General features: G+C 36.8%; 1 protein-coding gene across 8 annotated transcripts in view; it reads right to left on the bottom strand.

Moving 5' to 3' along the window:
* lrch1 (leucine-rich repeats and calponin homology (CH) domain containing 1) overlaps nucleotides 1-18,170 on the bottom strand; it is a 54,133-nt gene continuing 35,963 nt past the window's right edge. For 2 of the 8 annotated variants that reach the window (XM_079821235.1, XM_079821236.1), the window contains exons 10-21: nucleotides 17,075-17,142; nucleotides 16,852-16,914; nucleotides 16,345-16,422; nucleotides 16,177-16,213; nucleotides 14,996-15,109; nucleotides 12,519-12,575; nucleotides 12,271-12,340; nucleotides 11,213-11,326; nucleotides 8,177-8,286; nucleotides 7,549-7,686; nucleotides 6,867-6,944; nucleotides 556-3,791 (exon numbers count right to left, since the gene is read on the bottom strand). In XM_079821235.1, coding sequence (XP_079677361.1) covers nucleotides 3,510-3,791; nucleotides 6,867-6,944; nucleotides 7,549-7,686; nucleotides 8,177-8,286; nucleotides 11,213-11,326; nucleotides 12,271-12,340; nucleotides 12,519-12,575; nucleotides 14,996-15,109; nucleotides 16,177-16,213; nucleotides 16,345-16,422; nucleotides 16,852-16,914; nucleotides 17,075-17,142 — 1,209 coding nt within the window. In that variant the 3' untranslated portion in view covers nucleotides 556-3,509. Of the gene's footprint in view, nucleotides 434-555; nucleotides 3,792-6,866; nucleotides 6,945-7,548; nucleotides 7,687-8,176; nucleotides 8,287-11,212; nucleotides 11,327-12,270; nucleotides 12,341-12,518; nucleotides 12,576-14,995; nucleotides 15,110-16,176; nucleotides 16,214-16,344; nucleotides 16,423-16,851; nucleotides 16,915-17,074; nucleotides 17,143-18,170 lie in introns of those variants that run through there. The other 6 variants (XM_079821239.1, XM_079821241.1, XM_079821237.1 and 3 more) reach the window with 6 other exon arrangements.

Here is an 18,170-nt window from a genome sequence, read left to right as displayed (position 1 = left end):
TCTCGCAACTAGCTGCTTAATAAATATGTATATTAAATAAAGGGATTTCATATTCCAAGCTTTTTTTCGAGTTAAATTTGCATATACGACTATGGCCTGGGCAACAGTGATCACATAACAGTACTAAATAATAAAAAAGTAAAGAAAGTGAGGAAAACATGAGCATATACCTGCAGTTCAGGATCAGCTATTATAATAGGAATATATGGACAGTGTCCAGGGAATTTCTCAAAGATCGTCTGGTGGTGGAGGTCCATCCACAGGGATTTGTGTGTGTGTGTGTGTGTGTGTGTGTGTGTGTATGTGTGTGTGTGACTCATGTGAAGAGTGTCTGGTTGATGGTGGAAGTCTCATCCAGCAAAGCTTGGACAGTAATGCCGACTTTGATCAGCCCCTTCTCCTCCAGAATATGATGTGGCAGACATAATTTATCCTGGAGAGAGAGAGATTCACAAAGAGGACAAATGAAGTGCTTAGTCAGAGAGGAAAGAGACAGGGTCTCACAGGCATGTGAATATTCCTTATTTAAATTCTTTATTTTTTTTTTTTACATTTATGCTCAGCTCAAAACATTTAATTGTTATCAAGAGCAATTTCTTCAAACACATTTTTAAAAATCCTTATCTAGTAATCACAAACAATTGCATATTTCACTGGTCAAAAGGAGTAGGAACCCTGACGAGAAATAAAATTAAAACTGAATGCACTCGTTACTAAATGTAGTTTATTAAACTCATAAAGACTCACCTCATTTAGCAGTGATGCCCAATATGATATCAGTTATTCAAACAATCAAATATTCAAAATATATACAAAATATTTGCATCTCAGACACTAAAGCCTAAACACACACATTCTGTTGTTCAAAGGTTTGGGGTCAATCAATAGCCGTTTTTATGTGTTTGAAAGAAGTCACTAATGCTCACCAAGGCTGCACTAATTTGATCCAAAATCCAGAAGAAAAAAAACAGTACAAGTATGAAATACTTTATAGCTTTGTTTCTATTTGAATATATTTAAAATTTCAATTTATTGACTTTTCAGCATCATTACTCCAGTCTTTAGTATCACATGATCCTTCAGAAATCATTCTTATATGCTGATTGGCTGCTCAAGAAATATTTATTATTATTATCAATGTTACACAAACAGTTGTGCCGCTTTATATTTTTGTGGAAATCGTGATCATTTTTTCCAAATAATAATTATTTGATCAAAAGAACAAATCTTTTGTTACATTATAAAAGTCTTTTATAAGATTTTGTCTTAAATACTCAATTTAATGTGTCCTTGCTGAATATAAGTATTAATTTCTTTCAAAAAGAAAAAATATTACTGACTCCAAACGTTAGAGCGTTAACAAGAACTAAATTGTAAGACAAAAACGTCTTAAAGAAACAACCACAAAGCTGAGAAAAACAACCCAAACTGTACATTTATTCCTTTTCAAATACAGGGTCATAAAAACCACAATGCCGTACAAAGTCCATTAGCAGCAGCAGCAGCACTGCACATAATTCAACACTGAAAGAGCTGGACAAAACACAAGCAGCTGAGCTGTCACAGCAATCCATGCAGTCTCATTTAAACCTTTCAAGTAATACAAACACTTTTTGCATTTGGTAGCTTTTTGAGAAATGAGGAAATAACTGGGAAGTTATACCAAACAAAAGGACCTGAAGAGTCAATACTGCCTTTTATTTCTGTCAAACTAGATGATGAAAGCAGTACCAATTATAACTCATGTGACTGCACGGATAAGGATCAAAGTATTTTATATTTTGAAGATATTATGTCAAGAGGCCTCAGTGACATCACTGTCTGCTCATTTACTAATGGCTACTTTTAATGATTCCTGTGATGAGATGAACAAGGTCATTCAATTATGCGAGATAAAGATCAGAACCTCAAATAGAATCAGAGGATCCAATTAGAAGAGACCAATTAGAATCAAGAGAAACCCTGCATACCGACCTTCACAGCAGTTAATTACATACGACCACTACACTGATTACTCAATTATTGAACTCACACAAAATATGTTAATCTGATACTTCATAATTTAAAACCCTGCCTCAGCCCTTTATTACAGATCACTGATAGGATACATGAAGAAAATCTTCACGAAGACTCCATTATTCCTCATTGTTTGGTTTGGATTAGTCACATCTCTGTGGAATGATGCATATTACATTAATTAAAAAGTAGATTCGGTTCACTCTGTGTGCCATTTTGTATTTCTGATTAACAGGAAATGAAAGAAACGATTCATTAGTCCTATTCTGATCCCTCTCATAAAACAACAGAAAATGCCATTGGCGGTGTTTTGGATAAAATAACACTGTAATCATTTATGACTGCGCAGGATATTTAATCATTTTCAATAACACATCAACTTGAAAAGATCAGTCTTTGACTGCTGCTCTTAAAAAAACACTGTTAAGCAAAAGTTGCTGTTTTTTACACCCAACAGATTACTTAGCCCTTATGCTAATGATTAATATTTTTAACCTCACCGTACAAGACTTCTGTGCAAAGCAAAGCTATCATTTTGCTTTAATGACATCTGGGCCTTCACTTACTCACGTGTCCTCATATTATCATCTGTAAATGATTTCTTTGAAGCAGACCTTGAGTCCTGTAGATTCATTGCTGGTCATTGGCATGATTGGCATGAGGCAAGACCTCCATATTCGATTATTTCAGTTTTGTCATGCAGATGCTAGTAACTATACCACTTATACTGTTTATATGTATTTTTCAAGAAGACCAACAAAATGTTCAGCGTTATGAAGGGCTGAAATTCAAAATAAAGGTTCCAAAAGGAGTTTTTCGCAGTGATGCCATAGAAGAAGCATTTTGGGTTCCCCAAAGAACCTTTCCATTGTCAATTCTTAAAAGAACATTTTATAGAATCTAAAGAACCTTTTGTGGAGTGGAAAGATTCTATGGATGTTAAAGTTTCTTCATGGAACCATCAATGCCAATAAAGAACCTTCATTTTTAAGAGTGTTTCTGCAACAGGATTTAGAGGTGAAAGTGAGTGAGAACGTGGCCATTTGTCATTCCTTATTAAAGTGCTCAGTGCACCTCCTGCATGTTTGTAAAACATCTGTTTAAAGATGGTTTCCTTAGCATTTTGCAAAGACTAATAAATGTTATATTCACCAACTAATATATATAATACTTCCTCAAACATGAAAACATCAAGTTCCGGTTTTAAGGAGCATGTTCTTTTTACAAAAATGTTTTGTGTTATGTATGGTTTCACCATAGCCATGTTAAGATGTAAGACTTAGTTAAACGTATATGAAAATATCCATCACAAACCTGTTTTTTGTTTTTACAAATAAAATTTGCTCTGACTGACAGGGACAAACTTTTTCTTCAAAAAAACTGTCCATTTTAAGACAGACTTTCTTAAGTGTGGCCATCACAAACAGTTCAATGTGCTTTTCTAGGACAATAAATGATATAATGTATTATTTGTGCGCTTTAGTGCATGTATGTTATTTAAATTCGCTCCAGCTGTAGGCCACAAACAGCATCACCAGACAGAAAACGTGCAGCAGACTTGAGCCAATCAGATCCCATATTTGCCAGGAAGGAGGTGGAGTCTGAGTGGACTCGGGGATAAGCTTCTTGACCTCTGTCTCTTTCTCCCTGCCACTCTCCACCTTTCCTTCCTTCTGCTTTTTTCCTGTGCTCTCCACCATGAGCAAGGCCGCGACCACAGCCCAGAGTGGACGCAGGTTACACTGCAGAACGTCATAAGCCGAACAGAGAGATGACTGAGAGAGATTCAAAACATAGAGGGGGTGACAAAGAGAACCAGGAAGAGGAAGAAGAGAATAGAGTGAGGATGAAGTATAGGTGGAGGGAGAAACAAAGGGAAAATAAAACCAAATAAGAGGGGAAATGAGAAAAGGAGAGATCATCCGTTCGGCACCAGAGAAAGATAAGGAAGGTGATTAGACAGTGATAAAGGTCAAAGGTAAAATGCTTTGAGCTCAACAAACGGTAAGAATTCTGGATCATTCTCAGGAAACAGTGCCATTTGTGTGATAAATGCATGTTCCCATGACTTTACTCAAAATGTAGTTCACAAGATACTGTACAAAGTCACATTGTTTGATACATTTTACTCGATTTAGTGAGTACTGCTAAAGACAATTTGAAATATTTGTATTAATAAAAAAGTTTACATTTTGTTTGAAAAAGCGTTTTTCATCAAAAACTCACATTCATCTCCATTACATTTAAATGTCCACATTCATCTCCATTACATGGGTTATACAGTATTCTGTTCAACCAGTTACACTGACATTTCCCTCTTTATTTCCTTAAATAGGTCACAAAAATTATCCTTATATTTGTGTCTTTGTTGAACACATGGTTAAAAAAAGGTAAGAGTATTTTTTCAGTATTTCAGTTATTTAAATTTGCTCACACATTGGCATCGTCAATCTCAATAGTTCAGCTGTTTTATGGAAACAAAAATTGTGATAATTTTTTTAGAAAAAACTTTGCACAAAGGGCAAGAACATTGATTATATAATTTGGTGTGGCGCAAATACATTTGTTTTTCTTCAGAAATACTTCTAATATGCTGATTTGGTGTTGTGCTGCTATATTTAAATATGTAAATATAAATGACTTTATTGTCACTTTTAATCAGTTTAATGTGTCCTTTCTGAATAAGTATTGATTTATTTGAAATAAAACATACTGACCCCAAATGTTTAAACAATAGTGTTTATAATAATGTTTGAAAGTGTATACATTTCAAACTTTCTGTGACAATTGGGGGAAAGACTTTGTTTTTTGAAATTATCTTTTTAACCTTGTAAAAAGCACAAATGGCACCATTTCCCAAGAATGACCCTCTTAATGCCTTCTGAAAAAGAGAGTTTTCCGAGAGAGAGCTTTATTAACAGTCATTGTCTCTTTTTCAGAGGGCAGCTGTAGCTGGTGTGAGGTGTGCTGGGGGAGATGCTGTTAGCATGGTGGTTAGCAGAGCATGTGCAGAAGTGAGCGTATGCCAGGCAGAAGTCAAGCGACAGTGTTAAAATAAAAATAAAAATGTACGAAGCAAGAGAGTTGCAAAAGCCAGTACAGAGCAGAGCAGGTCAAGCTAGATTAGTGTGTAACTCAACAACTACACTACACCCCAAGCAAGCTAATAATCAAAACAATTATATATAAAATTATATAATACCAGAATTTACCAAACAAACAAGGCTTGCCACATTAGCCTATCCCTAAACACGTTAAAGGAATAAACTAGCCTGTTTAACAGCATCATCTACGCGTAACAGGATAGCAAACACAAAAGACACATAATGACAAAGCTAGCTGCCATGCAGACTTGCCACAAGCTATGACAACTACAAGGTTCTTGTACGGCAGACTAATCAGAACAGCCTGATATGAATGGCTTGGACCAAGCTCAACCCATAAAGACATGAAGATAACATCTGGGTTCCTACTAGAAAGGCCATAATTTTGGTGGGTAGGATGGCACAACCAATAGAAACCTTTGCACAGTTTCAGCAAGAATGTAAAAAGTGGGACCAAAATTGACCCTCACTTGATTCATGCACACAAAAAGAGATATACGTCATATCAACAACAAACATTTTGTCCATGTTTCAAGGGAACATGGTCGTTGTGTTCATTGTGGCTAGTTTGGACAGGAACTAATTGCTTCTAACTTTATGTGTTTTGGACAATGTATTACGAACATTGTTACACTGAATTGATGAAATAATGGTTTTATTGACGATTTACACAGAAATTCATTCCACTCATGTGTCATAGTCCATTGTCTGTTTATCAGTATACTAGAATTCTCTCTGTCACAGCTTGAAGAAACATGATGATTTATCAGAGAGCAGGTCAGAGCCATTAACAAGATGGAATGAAGCTCTGGAAATGGATGAAGCCTAAAGCCATGATAATACATCTTAATACCAGGGCATAATGCAGCACTAGCATGAGGTTGTGAGAAAGTGCCTTTTAATGCTGTTCTATGATCAGTTTTCCCCAAAATCTATTGACTAGAGAAGGTCTAGTAGGTTCTTTAAGCTTCTAAACACAAGGCTCCAAAACGTTTAAGGGCATGACTGATCATAGGCCAGTTTGAGGCATCTCAGCTGCTTCGACCAATCAGATTAGGGGTGGCTGATGATCAAAATCAGTTATGTCATCAAGTTATAACATGTATTTAACCAGAACCGGTTTTCAAGAAGCCCTGTGTGTAAAGGTTCATTTTCACAAAAAACTTGTTTGAACTAATCGGGGAGATTCCCAGACAGAGATTTATATAAATCCTGAATTAAACAGGAAATATAGTGGAAATCCCAATTAACAGTCCACTTCAATGACAGACTAGTTATATCTGTAAAATGTATAGAATCAGAGTTACAGGGAATTTTTCACCAAATAGGAATTAGATGAATTAGATCCCTTAAACAGCTATGTAGGAAATGTGAATACAAGAAGAGCTCCTATTTACTTGAATGGGGAAAGACTGTCTGTCAGTAATAACATATTTCAAATAAGCAATAGAATCGGGACAAAATAGTATAATATATTGTGCTTCTTTCGTTCAGTAACACTAAAAATGTATTTGATCTGTGATTGACTTCCTATAGCATCACATTGATCATTGCGTTTTTCCCCATTCATTTTTCTACAAGTGGTCTGTCTCCTGCTCCTTATACTGCTGAGAAGTATACCAGTAAATTAATGCTTTTAATTTAGGACAGTACATGAGAGACTAGTACAGCAAAACCCATACAAACAGTGGCCCTTTGAAATACAGATCTAGTTTATTTGGCATTCACAAAAAAAAACATATTCACCTGAGGGACTCCCATTTTCTTGCAGGCGTCCAGAAAGTTTTCAACGTTTCTGCGACATTTAGCCATGCTAAGCTTCGGCTGAGGGTTTAATGTGTCCATGTAGAGATATCAAAAAAAGAGAGAAAAAACAGGTTAACAAACTTCAGTCAGCACATACACTACTCTTTAAACGTTTGGGGTCAATATATTTAAAAAGAAAAAAGAAATGTATACTCTTATTTATCCAGAATGCATTCATCTTCTAAACTGACAGTGAAGACATTTAAAAAGTTTCCATTTGATATACATGCTGTTCTTTAGAACATTCTATTCATCAAAGAATGCTGAAAAAAAGTATCACTGTGAAAGCAGCACAATTGTTTTCAACATTGATAATAATAAGACATGCTTCATGAGCACCAAACTAGCATATTATAATTATTTCTGAAGGATCATGTGACAATGAAGACTTTTAGGTATAAAATACATTTTAAAATATATTACAATAGAAAACTGTTTATATTGTGAATATAGAATACTGTTTATTTATGTTGACTATTTATATCAAATAAATGTAGCCTTGGTGAGAAAAAGAGAATATAAAAATTAAATTAACTTTAAAATAAATCTTGCTGACCCCAAACATTTGAACGGAGGTGTATAGTGTTTGTGTGAATGTGTGTATAATTCAGAGATGACTCACCACTGCAGGGGATGGTACGTGGATACTGGCCACTGAACGTGGCTGAATGTGATTGACTAAGTGACAAAGCACGACCCCATCCATGAGAGAGGAGCCCAGATCTTCAGGAAGAGCTACTTTCAGTCTGCTCTCAATACTCTGGCAAAATCAACATGATTTCGTAATAAATAAAACATTTTAAATATTGTCGGGTCATTGTAAAGCTATACACCCTAAAAAAAAATATGGTTCTATATGGCAACAAAAATGGTTCTTGGCTCGTAATCATAGGGGAACCTTTTTTAGTGCTATATAGCACCAATTTTGGGGCTTCAGTGGTTCTTCAGCGGTTCTTCAGAGGTGCTATATAGTACCAATTTTGGTGCTTCAGTGGTTCTTCAGCGGTTCTTCACCGGTTCTTTGACTAAGGTGCTATATAGGACCTCTGAAGAACCGCTGAAGAACCACTGAAGCCCCAAAATTGGTGCTATATAGAACTAAAAAAGGTTCCCCTATGATTACGAGCCAAGAACCATTTTTGGTGCTATATAGAACCATTTTTTTTAGAGTGTAGCCAGTCAAGCTAACTAACCAACTAACTAATACAGTTAGATTATATACTTAGCTTCTGCGTGAGTGTGTTTCGTACCTCTCGTAGTTGCTCTGTGAGCTCCAGCTCCTCTCTGAGCTGCTCCATCTTTCTCCTCATGGTGAACTGAGGATCCACTGATTCCAAAGTCTTGTGCGTCCTGAAAAACACTGTCACACAACTGAACCGTCATCAGTCTGCACAGAGCACGTTATATCTCGTCTTACTCCCACATGCATAAAGAAAGACTCACATTTATTTAATTTAAAGTCACATCGATCATGATATCCCAAAACTCTAGGTTACATATGCTGATTTTGACATGAAGATGCTAAAACTGTTACTAAATGTCACTATTTTTGGCATTATGCTGCTTTTTAATGGACATATGGCTTTTATTGTCATTGTCAAACTTTATCACAATGAACATCCTGAATTCTGAAGACACTGTCCATTTCTGACAGCTCACAGCCGTTATTATATGAGATTTCCCCACAAGGGGGAGCACTGGACATGAGAGACAGAGAGGAACATTGAGAAGAGCACAACGCTTCATTCCACACATCTGAGTGTGCTTCTGTAGTTGCATAACTACTCATCCTGTGAAGAAATGAAAGGAAGAGGACAGTATGAAGGGAACACTAAAAGGATGTTATTCCAGAACATTCCTCCCTCTTTTTGTTGTCTCACAGTTTAAAGCCCTGGAGCCATGTTTCGTGCTTGGACATTGATGTAATACAGCAAGCACATGCTAGACTTCTCTGGGCAGCATTAGAAATAAAAAGTGTTATGTGTGTACCTACTTAAACATTTTTGAGACAAATTTGTACCCAAAAGTGAGCAAAATCTGACTAAATCTTCTTTGGTGAAAAAAAAGAAAAGAAAAAGTGTAAAAAGTTGTTTTTTATTGTAAAAATTCAGAAAAGTATAAATAGCAGTATATAAAAAAATACAATCTTTTTGGGAAAGTCCCAAAGTAGATGGCCAAACGAAATGTGTGTGTATCAGAGAGACAAATTATGACTTAAATCATTTCTCATGGTTCAGGGGCGAGTCTGTGTTTTACAGTCCATTTACTTACTTTAAAGTGTGTATTTATTATGTTCAAATACTTTCTTCTTCCTAACATAGAAACACTGACTCAACCAATGGCGTGAGTGTGGGGGCGGGGCCATCTGTTTGTTCACCAATAGCTGTGTTTGGATAAAGCCGTTTGAATTGTTTTTATTATTTTTTTGTGTCTAGTGACACAAATTAAAAACTTTAGTTTTAAAGCAAAATGTCTTTCTCTGGTATTTTCTTTAGTTTCTATCTCACCATCTCTCTAAGAGCAGCACACATATCAATCCAACCCAGGATTTTACTGTTACATTGTGTGCTAAAGACAGCGAGTATTCTGGAATGTTATCAACAAACTTACAGGTCAAAGAAAGAAACAGCACAAGAGAATATCTGACGTCTAACAGGAAGTTACAAATTCTACAAGTTCTCTACAATTATTCATCTTGTGGACAGAAATAAACCTCTGTAGAATCCGAACACCACGTCATTTGCAAAGTGCATGTTTGCCTAGTCTGGTTATGATTTTAACTACCAATTAGATTGTAGTACACTCAGTTCAGTGTAGACATTTGATAATTTAAAGACATTTCACACATTTCCCCTAAAATTTGTTTAGATCATGTAAAAAGGCAGCAGATTCCAGTCTCCTCATAATATAATGTTCAGTAGTAGCCATTAGTATAAAGCTATTCATTAGTAAAATTTTCTCTTTTTCCATCACTTGACTACCTGTTCCTCTTTCCCTCTTGTAAGACGATGAGCAAGTGCGCATGTCCCCTGGCAGTTTTTCATCCTCTGAAAGCATTTCCACTTAAATGGAGGTCTGATTTTCCCTCTGGAGCCATTATCTAATGCTTCAAAATAGCAGCTCTATAAATACATGCATCTCCATTTAAAGCCACTGGGCCACCCCAAATTTCAGCTCGACCACATCCCCTCTCTCACGCCTGTGTTTTAAAAGACCGTTTAACGCTACACCACAAACCTCAGAAACATTTTTTACTTTCATACAAAACAATGTCAGTACATGAGGAGTGACTAATTTTATTAAAGTTAAAGGTATAGTTCACTCAAAAATGAAAAATTCTATTCTCGTTTACTGACATTTATGTGATTTCAACCCGGTACGGCTTTATTTCTTCTGTGGAACATAAAAAAAAGACATTTTGAGTAATGTTTGAGTAATTTTTGTCCATAAAATGGAAGTCAATGGTCATCACCATGGTTTGGTTACCAAAATTCTTCAAACTTCTTCTTTTGTGTTCCGCAGAAGAAAGAAAGTCATACAGGTTTGGAACGACACGAGTAAATGATGACAGAATTTTTATGTTTTGGGTGAACTAACCCTTTAATCGGAAGCTGGTGCTAGTGAATCTTGTTAGGAAATAATTATTTAATTCATTTCGTCCACATCTGAACTCTCAGTCAACCAAACCTGTTGAAAGTGAAATGTTGGTCAGTGGGCTGAAGTATTCAGCCATCTCAGAATGTCATTTCTAAAAATTGATACCCAAGCTTTAAAAGAGACAAAAAGTTGGACAAACTAGATTTTTATATTGTCTACGGATAATAAAAAAGTAATGCTTGCCCAAGCAAAATCTGCTGCCATCATGCTAGGGTACTATGGGTGGTTGCCAGAGCGTTGCAATGCAATGAGTGTTACAAGGCAGTTGCTAGAGTGTTCTGGATGTTATTAGGCATTGCTATGTGGTAGCTAGAGTGCTGGGTATACTGGGGCGTGGCTAGGCGGTGGCTAGGGTGTTCTGGGTGGTTTAACACCATGTAGAAACAGTGCAGAGAGAGTTTAATACTAGTTTTATATTTAGGACTAATGGTTTCTCTATATTTCTATGATAGTGACTCGATGCCTTAGCACCAACAAAAAAAAGATTTAACATTTTTTAAATATATAAATTATAATATATTATAAAGAAGAATAAAAATACCTGAAATTTCACTTTTGAAAAAAAAAAACACAAAGAGACTAACTGCAACGTATGTGACTGCACAGGACGGTACATTGAGCAGACCTACCACTGCTTGGCATGTCTCCTTCAGCTGGTCTAGGGGGCGAGTCTCTATCGGTGGGCAGGGCCTGTGTAAGTGGGAGGGGACAGGGCGGAGTCGAGCATGGCACAGAGGGCGAAGCTAGATGCAGGTATCAACATAAAGGGCAGTGCCAGTAAGAGGAGGAGCCAACAAGGGATTTTCATTGGAAAACCACAGGAAACAGGCAGGGGTTTCAGGTATCAGTCAGAAAATGGGAGGGTGCCAAGCAACAGGAGTTTGTGTAATAAGAGCAGACACACGCAGGCAAGCAGCAGTTCGGGGAAACAGGTAAATAAAAGGAAACGGGAAGATATGCAGAGCGAAAGTGACATGTAAATACAGCACAACACAAAAGAGAAATATTAAAAACAAAAGAAGTCAATCTTAACAGTATTTCAGTACCAGTTTGTTGGCATGCTGTTAATGCATGCACCTGGTACAAATGACTATTATTTATGTTAACTGTCAGGGCAAGATAATGCTGTTAATGTTAGACATAAATAACAGATCACAGATAATTATGCAAATGCTAGCTTAGATGTTAGAGGGGGAAGCAACAAGAAGCCACTAGGCAGCTAAACAAACAGCTACATCAATTAAACTGCATCCAGATGAAGTAAAGTAAGTTGTTTGGTGTATTTATTTAACCGTATACATTAATAATGAATGGTGTATGTGAAATGTATAACATTTCTGTGTAAATAAAAAGAAAATGCAGGACATATATATTTAGTTGCCATGTACTGATTTCCAAACCAGATGCAGTTTAGCCCCCAAAGCAAGAGAGTTATAATAAACAGCAGTATGGATGGATAAAAAGCCTGACTGTTATATTGCATGACAGTTATGAGTTTGACAGGATAATAGGTATTGGCCACAGGTAAAAGGATATTTATACACAAACACTTCTGCCCTCTTACTACTGAAATGTGCTGATAATAAGAGGAGAGCCCAAAATGTGCACCATCCTCTAAAATGCAAAGCCACCCATGCCAACCAGCGCATTGGCACCATGTGTGTTAGTAAAACAACACTGCTCTCACCTGATCTGGGCTTCAGACCAAAGGGAGGTGAGCTCAGTGTGGGACTGGAAACTGGGGTTGTGTCTTCGTTCTGGTACAGGACACAAACACACTCAGCACAAGTGCACTGAACCAAGTCAAATTCAGTGTCTCATTACATCATTCAGTGTCTCATTACATGCTCTGATCATAAGGTGCACAAGTGTAAAGTGCACCTTATGATCAGAGCAAAGCCATGGTAACATTAAACAGTCAACAAAAAGACTTACCGTGGTAACTTGGCTCTCACAACTATCACCTGATCCTTCCTGGCCAATCACGTCACCCTACGAGTGAGAAAAAAAACAGGCTGTGGGATTCTTGATATGATGTCAGATGTTAACACACAAGCTCTTTAGACATAGTGAAACAATGCATCACTGTTCTCCGACTCGATACAGTATGAATGCCTTTCTCAGTCTCTGTTTGTTTTTCCTGTTTTATTAGATTAGAAAGATAATTGCATGATTCTCAATACCCATGAGTAAATTTACTTTAAATAAATAATTTTAATTCAGTCTATAAGGTCCAGACTACATTATGGACTAAATGTACATGGACCAAAATGCTGTAATTAATACTCCACAATTAAAAAACAAACAAATGCATCCAGCACCACAAATATTAAAAATATTGCATATTAAGTGAAAATCAGGCCTAGATACAAAGGTGTAATGTGGGGGGAGGGGGAATCTGCAGAATTATGGATTTAAACATGGTAAAATCTGCTAAGAGTACTTCACTCTTTGTAGCAGAGGACAGCAAAGTCAAATTCTCGTGTTATTGTGAACTTTTCATCAGTGCATATTTATAAAAAAATTGTCGATATAACATTGAAGGGATAGTTCACCCAAAAATTCACAATCTGTCATCATTTACTCACCCTCATGTTGTTCCAAACAGTGTTGGGGAGTAACTAATTACATGTAACTAGATTATGTAATTTAATTACAAAATAAATGCTGTAATCAGTTACAGTTAATTGTTACAGAAAATGTTAATTGATGTTACTGGCGTGATGTTCGCTTTACTAAACGGTCTTTAAATGGCAGGAGCATGGACTGTAAAAAAAATATGGACGTAGTGTCCGTGACGTCACCCATAGGATTCTGAAGAGCAGCTTAGAAGCGTAAAGTAGGGACGAGCTGGCTGTTGCCATCTTGGCAGCGCGTCATCGCACGTCACTCTCGGATAACAGAAAATGAGCAAAGAGGCGGGACGTGGGCAGAGCTGAGGTGACGTGATGACTAACAGACAGCAGATAAATGGCTATCCACCTGTCACTCAAAGTGGCCACGCCCTTAATTATGCAGAACTTTAAGGCTTTATATAATGTAAACGAATGAGTTATAAAAAATTCACCCCCCTCACAGTTGTTATGAAGCGCCAAATTAGCTGTATAGACCAAAACCACAATTTGCTGTAAAGTTGGGCATTTTAACATGGGGCTGAATGAGATTCTGCTCCCTTCTGGAGCCTGTCCCTAGTGGCCAGTCGATGACGTGCAGTTTAAATCACTTCCGTATTGGCTTCAAGAGAAACTGCGGGAGGTTGCCGCTTGGGCAGGAGGCATCATGCATATCAAAAACAGGCAAAGCAACAAATAAACATTATTCAACATATCCTAGCTTTTTACAGAAAATATTCATATTGCCATTTAAAGGCCGTTTAGTAAAGCGATTGGTTCTTGTTTGAATTTGCAGAAGCCACGTCTGCCAATAACATCAATCCACATTGCCGCTGAAAGTCTGAGAGTTGCCACCATGGCAAGTGATAAAAAGTGCTGGAAATTTGAAAAGTAATCAAAAAGTAATCAAATGTAATCAGCTACATTACTTTAATAAAGTTATTGAAATAGTTACACTACTTATTACATTTTACATAGGGTCACTTGTAATCTGTAACCTATTACATTTCCAAAGTAACTTTCCCAACACTGGTTCCAAAACTGTGACGACTTACTTTCTTCTGCAGAACAGAAAAGAAGATACTTGGAATTTTGGTAACCAAACACATTTCTCAAAAGATCTCCTTTTATTTTTTTATACGAGAGTGAGAGTTTGAAAATAATATTTTTTGGGTGAACTATCTCTTTAACTATAAACTATATCACTGACCAATAGGTAAAATACTATTTTAGCACAGTTTTAGCAATCTGGTATCTCACATTGTGGTATGGAGCACCCACTTCATGATCCAGTCACTTCCATGGATAAAATCAAGTCCAGCCCAACATTTTTCACTCAGAAATGTGACAAATTACACAAGTAAAAAAGGTTGCGAGAATGAGAATTCACATTGATTTTAATGAACGAACATGCAGGGGATAAACAGAACTCAGTCGTTCCAATTCTGCGAAAATCTGCGGAGCTTTATTAGAAGCTCTGTGTGCACAGATTCCGCGTGGGTCTGCTGGGAATGAGCTGCATTTACAATAACACAACTACAACAAGAATGAGGTCACCACAGCACAAACAAAAAGCACATATGTGGCAGCTACATCAGAACCACTTGTTTGGGTAATTCGGTACAAAATGCACTGGACACGAATGACAAACACATTTGCTCCGAATGATGAATCATTTCTCAGAGAGCAGCTGCATTTGTTATTATAACAATGTCCCCACTTGACTTGTACAAGTTGCCCAAGTGTTCACCGGTCAGACAGGGTGTATCTGTAGGCTGGATGGCAGGACTGTCAGATTACCTGTTGTGCCATGTGCAGGGCATACTGTTGGCATGCGAGCTGGGCCTCGAGCCGGGCCCGTTCTAGAATGTACTGTCTCTTCCTCTGGAACTCCCAGCATTCTCCAGGAGCCGCCTTCAATGACAATCACTGCTCTTAACACCATCACACTACGGCTTACCAACCAACAGCACACATCACACTGGTAAAAACAGCCCTTGGAGTCTAACTGCCTGTAACTATAACATACAAGATACCAGGCTAACCAGAATTGTTGCACACCATGACTACAGTTAATTATAGTTTTATCTTTAATAATAGTCAACACTCTTATCATCCAAATAATCAGATGACAACACAGGAATCTACGCACACAAACAAAAACACAAAAAAACACATTGACAGACCACTGCACACCGAAAGCACAACATATACTACCGTTCATAAGTTTGGGGTCAGTAAAAAAAAATTTGGGGGGAGAGAAATTAATATTACTCATCAAGGATGCATTAAATTAATCAAAAATGAAAGTAGAGACATGTATACTGTTACAAAAAGTTATATTTCAAATAAATGCTGTTCTTTTGAACTTTCTATTAATAAAATTCAATTCAAGAATAAATTACAATAAAGTAAATAATTCAATTGAACATTAAATTAAAATAAAAAACAGCAATATTTTACAATGTTACTGGTTTTGCTGTATTTGTGATCAAATAAATGCAGTCCTGGTGAGCATAAGAGACAAAAACATTAAAAAAATCGTACCAACCACAAACCTTTGAAGGGTAGTGTTAGTACTTCAAACCACATAGCGCTTTGTAATCAGAGAGGCTACTGTTTTCTTTCATTTAGTTCAGTTTAAGTAAAGGGAATAGATTTTTGCAGCTGCTCTTGAAAGAATGAAAAACTAGCAACTTTTGATATTATAAACCTTATGTAAAATGACGTCACATAACTGACATCACGTCACATAAACATTCTAAAAGGTGTATGAAAGACAATCCTCCTGGGAAACAGAGAAACCGGTCGACCTTCAACAATAGCCCACTGATCTCAGAGGAACTCTAGAGAAACACTGCAGTCTACAGAGTCACTATAAAGAGGAACTGAACAGGACACTCAGAGGAACCAGTAAGGTCCTATTAGTGAAACATGTTTATCAGTTACATAACTTAGACACATATGTACTGGCGTTTTACCTTAGGTGTCGCCTGACTCTCATCACTCTCTTGGCCACTGCACAAAGACAAAAACAAGAATGATGTGTTGGTGAAAACTTTAACATGCAAAGCAGCATTTGAATTTACTTCTACTACTATTTTGTATTTACTGCGAAATATTTAAGCTGTGACGCTAAAGTCACTTACTTGAGCGACTCGTCTACTGTAACCATTTCCACAGGATAAAGCTTAATACCAGAGAGATCAGCCGAGTTCATGTTAACCCTTTACACAAACACAAAAAAGTCAGGTCAATTTTATTTGTATAGCGTTTTTTCACAATAATACATATTATTTCAAAGCAGCTTAACAGAAAATGTTAATGTTTAAAATATCTTCATGCTGTAGTTTAAATTTTGCAATGACATACACCTTTAACACTGGCTTGGGATAAAAAAAACCAGCAAATTCAATTTTTTTTTTTATCTATAACCTACTGAGACCACCATGCATGTGGTGGCAGTTCATGGTATGACAGTTATGGTTCGTTACCAATGCTGAACTCAAAGAAATGTATCAGATATTAACAGTCAGTGACTTTGCATTATTGATTAAATATGGAACTCAATTGAATATCACAAAATGCTGACTTGTAACAGGATGAGAAAAATGAAAGAGAATGAGGAACACCCCAGCCATCACCTATTGACCTACCTGTTAGGATCCTGTAGCATCTCCACAGCTTCCTTTAGCTGATTGATCATATTGACCTTTGACCTGTTGGACACAGTAACATGGTATATATGGATATGTTTTAACTAGTGACCAAATTTAGAGAACGCAGGAGTCAGTGAGAATAGACAGAAACAGAGAGATACAGGCATAAAAAACAAAAAAGAAAAGGACCTGATGATAAATATACGGATATAAAACATACGTTTGTTCTGATGCCCAGTTGGTGTCTTCGTCTATCCTGAGGGGTTCATCGAAGTCAGCACCTCGACCCTTCAAACACACACACACACACACACATCAATTCCAGCTGCAAACTCAGTCACGTGACAACAAACTAAAGGCCTGATTTGCTTGAATTTAAATTCAACCAGATCAGCCACTGGCTGTTTGAGAGGGTGATGCAGACACATGGGAATACACACACCCCTTTATACCACAATGTCCCTCTAGATGTAGATTAGTTCACAAGGGAACTGCTAATGCACAAATAAACACTGTCTGCGCCAATCCTATGATGTAATGAGACGTTATCAGATAAACTGACAGTTACTGGAACATAAAACGTTATGCCAAGAGAGGCAGATTCAAAAATATGACAAGAAAAGAATGGAATGAAGGGAAATAGGGCAGATAAAGACAGGTAAGACAGAACCAAAAGATCAATATTGTATTGAAGAAAAGGACATTTAATATACTCCAGCCAGGGCTCAAACTACACTTTCCCCCGGTTTCACAGACAATGCTTAAGCTAATCCTAGACTAAAATGCATGTTTGAGCTGTTTTAACTGAAAGAGTCTTGCACTGACAAATCTTAAAATATGTCAGTGGCATTGTTTTATCTCAAGATGCACACCAGTAATGTTTTTTTCTTGGGCACGTTTATAAAAGTTACTTAAATGTCCTAATTGAACTAAGGCCTAATCCTGGCTTAGTCTAAGCCCTGTCTGTGAAACCGGGCCTTTATCTATTAAGAGAAACATGAAATAAAATTAAGCCAACATTACATAAAAGTAGTACAAAAAACTAAACAAAAAAAACTGATCAAACCTGTTTTAAACCAGATCAGCCCACAATATTCAGTAAAGTGGATCATTTCTCATGAATCTTTCAGGAAACAACAACAATGACAGAAAAACCTTAATGAACGTCAAGTTTCATGTGCCTCTTTTCCATTTAGAACAGTGTTTCTCAACCGGGGGTTCTCAACATTAACTTTATTTGCACATAGCACTGGTGCTACAGAGGTTGAAAGTTTTGTAGCACATGCCAAACAATTGTAGCACATTTATAAAACGTC

The sequence above is a fragment of the Gobio gobio genome (genome assembly GCF_949357685.1).
Source record: "Gobio gobio genome assembly, chromosome: 7".
Taxonomy (NCBI): Eukaryota; Metazoa; Chordata; class Actinopteri; order Cypriniformes; family Gobionidae; genus Gobio; species Gobio gobio.
The sequence above is the reverse complement of the archived record's forward strand: the minus strand, read 5'-3'. Positions and strand labels throughout refer to the sequence as shown.